Genomic DNA, 6,217 nt, shown 5'->3' with positions numbered 1-6,217 from the left:
AAAAACCAGTTGCATGGAGTTGATTCCAACTCAAGGCAGCCTCACGTGTTGCAGAATAGAATTGTACTCCATAGGATTTTTAAGGCTGTGATCTTTCTGAAGCAGAAATAAATGTCTTGAATCTAAGTGGGTGCCACCAACTCTACTTCCACAAAAGAACAGTGCCAGATATTATGTTGTTCTAACTGTATGCCCTCTCTTCACTATTTTGTCACTATTGAAATGTTTAGGTTTCTGCACATGCCTGACACTTACTCTAGACTCCATTTTTGAACTCTGAAGGTATTAACATCTTTTGGGGTAGGGAGTTAATTAATTCCATCCCTTTTCTACTTCTTACAAAAAATCCCGAGACACTTCTAAAAGGTTCCCAGGACCTAGATGTAACTAGTAGTTTAGAACTTGAGATCACAGGAGTCCAAAAGGCATCTGCATGCCCACTTGTTCCATTTCTCCAATACACATCATTGGAACCTTCTGGACTAGGACTGGTCTTGGAAGGTGATGAATGTGCCAAGGGTTTGAACTAGAACTTGCCTGTAGGAGGTAGCATGAATCTTGAGGGCCTGAGTCATCATAAGGCTGAAAATCCAATATAACAAACTATTATAAAGCAATTATAACAGAGGGTGATTATTTATCCTGCAAAATAGTTATTGCTCAAAAACATTTCCCACACTTGCAAAAAGAAAATGCATTGACCCATGTCACTTTAGTTTTGTGTATTTCACTGTACATAAATTATATTTCAATTCTTTAAAAAAAGTTTCCCATACCACTACTATAGACTACTAAGCTAGCCTTTGGGCTAGCTCATTTTATTCCTGTTATACATTTTCCAGACAATATTTATTAAGTGCCTACTATGTTGGTGGCACTTTACTGGGAAGAGATGTGGTTTCCTAGTTGACCTATAATTTCATTACTGTCATGGGTTTTGGATTACAGAATATTGAACTTACATATGTCTTTGAAGAGACACATCTTGTGGGAGAGAGTGAAGCAAGGCAGATGAATCTTTACCTCCGGTGCAAATTCTGCTCTTTGCCATAATGTTTGCATCTCATTGACAGCTGAGCGTGAGATTGTCCGGGACATCAAGGAGAAACTGTGCTACGTAGCTCTGGACTTTGAAAACGAGATGGCCACTGCTGCATCCTCATCCTCTCTGGAGAAGAGCTATGAGCTGCCTGATGGGCAGGTGATCACCATCGGGAACGAACGCTTCCGTTGCCCAGAGACTCTGTTCCAGCCATCCTTCATCGGTAGGCAACAAACATCCCTGCCTTGGAAAGAGGAGGTTTCCCTTTTCTTCCATATTGAGCGAGCCTTTGACCACCAGAGATATCCTGCACATAAGGCATGCGAGAGTGGCCACAGACCCAAAGCATTTCTAAGCCAGAGCAAGGGAGTGTCATATTTTTAAGGTGGGAGCATTTAAGAAGGTCTGAAGGAGAGGTTCTTTACTGGAAAATGCTAATGATCTGTGTTGTAGTCAAGCCAATAACATTCTTGATGTATGGTGAAAGAATTGAACATTGTCTGTGCTTAGGACACAGTGGAGGAGTTCTGGTGGCTTAGTGCCTAAGACACTTTACTGCTAACTAGAAGGCTGGCGGTTCAAACCCACCAGCCACTCCTCTGAAGGAAGGTCAGGCAATCTACTTCTGTAGTGATACTGCCTGGGAAACCCAAGAAGGGGTCGCTATGAGTCGGGTCCGACTCGAGGGCACATAACAACAACAACCAGGACTCAGTGGAGCCAGTGGGATAAGTGGAGGTAGGGGACATTGCTGAGAGTTTCGGGTGGCAGAGGTAGAGAAATGAAAGAGAACCCAACGTGAGCCTGAGCCTGTGACCTTATCAGTATGGACTTTGGGACACAGGGTAGCAGAGTTATTTACAGAGAGCAGTCTCTGGGAAGAGTAAGACTGGGTGGGAATTGTAGTTCTCCCACGTTCTGTTTTTCTGATCTTGGGAAAGTCACTCACCCTCCTCAAGCCTCAGTCTCCTCATCTATAAAACAGGGATTATAACAACACCTGTGTCATAGGATGGCTGTGAGAATCACATGAGCTTTATGCAGAAGGTTTATCCTGTGCCTGGAGACCATAAGTGCTCCATAATTATTAGATATTGTCAGTAATTAATATAATTAATAATTATAAATTACTACTATTGGAGTCTCTGGGTGGTGCAAACGGTTAGTGTGCTCAGCTGCTAACCGAAAGGTTGCCGGTTCAAGCCCATCCAGAGGTATCTCAGAAGAAAGGTCTGATGATCGACTTCTGAAAAAAATGAGCCATTGAAAGCCCTATGGAATTCAGTCTACTTTGACACTCATGGGGTAGCCATGAATTAGAACTGACTTGAAGGCAATTGGTTTATTATTATTATTATTATTACATCCCAGCCCTACAGAAGGTGAAGGGCCACCTAGAGGTTTTTTTTCAAAAGAACTATGTCAAATATTTTTATAAGTTTAGACAAATAAATATTGTTAGATTTGAAGAAAGATGAATCCGTCCATTAGGATGAAACACTTAGCTGATGGTGCAGCACCATTTAGCTCTGTGAGGTGAGTGCACGGCAGGCTTGGAGGCTTGGAGAGCAATGGTCGTGGCCCTGGCTCAGCATAGGCCCTTCTGCAGGGAGACTGAAGGTGTTGCCCCTTATTTGAACCATTCATAGCAGTAAGTCTATTGCAAGTCATGGTATTAAGTTTTTGCCCATGCATGGAGATGCTGCATGGCTTTCTTGTTAGACAAGACGTGGAGGGCAGCGGGGCCTTAAGATGGGTGGTTCTTGGATTATTGTGCCGGCCTAGTTTAGCCCTGGTGACATAGTGGTTAACTGCTTGGCTGCAGTTCCAACCCATCATTGGCTCCATGGGAGAAAAGACTTGGCAATCTACTCCCATAAAGATCACAGCCAAGGAAACCCTATGGGGCAGTTCTACCCTATCCTATAGCATCACTGTGACTTGAAATCAAAACACACAGTAGCACACAGCAATAATTACAGCTTCAGACCAGGGTAAGATCACCCAGTTGTTCAAGTCTGGCCTTCCATAACTAATCTGGGTTTATCTCCTCCCAAAGACCATGGCCTGTGTCTCTTTTCCAGGGATGGAGTCTGCTGGCATCCATGAAACCACCTACAACAGTATCATGAAGTGTGACATCGACATCCGGAAGGACCTCTATGCTAACAATGTCCTCTCAGGGGGCACCACCATGTACCCAGGCATTGCCGACCGGATGCAGAAGGAGATCACGGCCCTAGCGCCGAGCACCATGAAGATCAAGGTACACACAGCTCAGGCCCCACGTCAGGCTGCCAGTGGTGCCAGGCCTCTCAACAGACATGAAAGACTCTAGTGGCCACGTTTTCTTCTCATGAGCTCATGGGTTCTAGGGTTAGGTGGTGGGTAAAATCATATTTAGAAGTGAACCCGTTTCACAAGAGAAGTGGAACACTTCTGTATAATCTGTGTGCAGCCTTGTCCCTGAGCTGCTGCAATAAGGCTCACACCATTTTAAAACATAGCGTATTGTTTTTCCTCATGACGAATATAAGGCATCTTGCATGTATAAAATTTTTAAATCAAAGACGAGTCAGACATTTCTGAAGCGGTTTAAACCGTGCAGATATAGTAGCTTATATTCTTTTTCTACTACTAAATGCGACCACACCTCAACAGCTAGGAATTAGAATCCTATCTGCATCTCTCTGTCTGGCATACCTTTTGATAATAGGTGCTCAAAACCACAGACTGACTCCAGGGTGACCCAGCTCTACCCCTGAGCCACGAGGACCCATGTATTGTGAGGGTTTTGGCTCTCAGTGAAAGGAGCTCAGATTAAATGTAGATCATTCCTTGGAGGCAACCTGTACATACGGCTGATGACTTGTTAAAGGCTAGTACTGCGATAACTTGAAGGCCACCCTCGGACTATTTGACCCATGCCACTGAGAGCAAGAGAAGGGGCAATGGTAGGGCATTCACACACACAAGAAGAATTCAAGCAAGTTCTCTGTTATTTGCACTCCCTTCTCTTTTTGGAAGGAGTGTGAAGTTAACATAATTACAAGAGAGTGTGCTAGACTGAAAGACGCGCTCTCCTGACTGTAGGCTCTGGGGAGTGCCACCTGAAAGACTGCAGAGTGAGAGGCGTTTCCTGAATGGCCTGTGCTTCTCTCACACCCTTACAATCAGTTCTTACCTCCCTGTGTTTCTACAGCAGAGTAACAGAGACGAAACGAGCCACTAAGCTTACTGAAAGAGCCAAGCTAGGTTGAGAAAAACTTTGTTGTTGTTGTTATGTGCCGTCGAGTTGGACCCGACTCATAGCGACCCCTCCTTGGGTTTCTGAGACAGTATCACTGCAGTGGCAGATTGCCTCATCTTCCTTCCGAGGAGTGCCTAATGGGTAACATTAGAGGAAACCAATATTGAGTAAGGGGCTACAGGAACTCTCTGTATTATCTTTGCAGCTTTTCTGTCAGTCTAAAATTACTGAAAATGAGCAAACAAACAAAACACCTAGGACAGACCTGGGGCTGAATATTGGGTCTGACACTTACTAATACTTATAACCAGTATGACCTGGGCAAGTTAGTTAAAACTTTTTCAGCCTCCATTTCTTCATATGCAAAATGGAAGTAACTTAAGACTTGCTTTTCAAGGTGGTTGTGAGAATTAAATAAGACAATACATATGAAATGTTCATCATAGTGGCTGGCACATAGTAAGTGCTCAGTAAATGTTAACTCTCTTCACTAAAAACAAATGATCAATCAGAGTTTGGGGGATAAGAAGAAATTGAAAGCTTTAACTGTGGTTTCAGAAACACCTTGCCTATTGGCCCAAAGTGTCCATATTCATTTCTACCCAAGGTTCCAAGAATGGAGTGACATCTAGAATTCCTCAACTCTAGTTGTTTTAGATGCTGCACGTGGGCAAGATCCTGGCCTGATGGCAAGCTCTGGCTACCATAGCAGCCATGCTATCTCTGTGCCCAACCACTCAGTCATTTAAGAAACATTTGATTCTCTTACACAACAGGCTGCACTGTGAGTAAGCCTGCCAGTATGCTCAACTGGGACCTATCCCAGAGGCATGATCATCCAACAGGGGACCATGAGCCCCTTGATAGTAAAGAGTGCATCTCAGTGAACCTTCAGAGAGCAAGAGTTGACTTAATCAGGGGAAAGAACACTTCCGGCACGAATTAAAATGTCTCCTTTGAAGATGCTGGACATGTCCTACTGAGTTGAGAGGTGCAGCATATAGAAATCAGAGGCATCGTCAGGGCTCTTAAACAGCGGTCACCACGGGATTTGGGGCCAATTTTCAATTTGCCTAATAATGTGTAGAGGTGTTACGGATGCTTTGAAAAGATTGCGTGCAGGAGTTTGATTGTTGAAGAATCTCTAAATCCACAGCTTATTCAAACCCCCTTGGCATCTAACAAGGAGCCCTGGTGGTGCAGTGATTAGACACTCAGCTGCTAACTGAAAGGTGGGCTGCTGGAACCTACCAGTTGCTCCACAGGGGAAGATGAGGCAGTCTGCTTCTGTAAAGATTACAGCCTTGGAAACCCTATGGAGCAGTTCTACTCTGTCCTATAGGCTCACCATGAGTTGAAATCGACTTGGCAGCAAAGTGCTTGTCTTGTTTTTTGGCACTTAACAGCCAAGGGTGTCTCTGGTGTCCATAGAACTACAACCCAGCCCCGGAAACTTGGGCCAGAGTAGAAGACCAGGCCTATGTCCTAAAGCACTAACTGACGTCTCTTTCTCTTCCCGATCAACAGATCATTGCCCCGCCAGAGCGCAAATACTCTGTCTGGATCGGCGGCTCCATCCTGGCCTCTCTGTCCACCTTCCAGCAGATGTGGATCAGCAAACAGGAGTATGACGAAGCCGGGCCCTCCATTGTCCACCGCAAATGCTTCTAAAGCACGTCCCTGCTCTCTGTCTCTAGCACACAACTGTGAAGGTTCTGTGGAATACTGCCTTAGTTCCTTTCTAAATCATTCCTAGCCGAAGCTCTATGTGTTTTTTAAATAAATCTGAAATGTGCTATCAAGTAGGCATGCTGGTTTTAGCGTTTGAGCAACACCCCACTGATCTCATTTGTTATAGGGTTGCTCCCTCTAGTGGCGCAGGAGAGGATACAACATAATTAGGATAGGTATGTTTCCCTTAGGAG

At 44.6% G+C, this 6,217-nt stretch overlaps 1 protein-coding gene across 1 annotated transcript in view; it reads left to right on the top strand.

Annotated features, from left to right (window-relative positions):
• ACTA2 (actin alpha 2, smooth muscle) overlaps positions 1-5,963 on the top strand; it is a 12,796-nt gene extending 6,833 nt beyond the window's left edge. Inside the window, exons 4-6 of the mRNA XM_042781419.1 lie at positions 1,070-1,265; positions 3,127-3,308; positions 5,820-5,963. Of these exons, the coding sequence (XP_042637353.1) occupies positions 1,070-1,265; positions 3,127-3,308; positions 5,820-5,963 (522 nt within the window). The remainder of the gene's footprint in view (positions 1-1,069; positions 1,266-3,126; positions 3,309-5,819) is intronic.
• Positions 5,964-6,217: the final 254 nt, after the last annotated feature.

This window comes from Orycteropus afer, unplaced genomic scaffold, assembly GCF_000298275.1.
Source record: "Orycteropus afer afer isolate SDZICR_OR568_19922 unplaced genomic scaffold, OryAfe1.0 scaffold00118, whole genome shotgun sequence".
Lineage (NCBI taxonomy): Eukaryota > Metazoa > Chordata > Mammalia > Tubulidentata > Orycteropodidae > Orycteropus > Orycteropus afer.
This window is presented reverse-complemented; position numbering and strand designations above follow the sequence as displayed.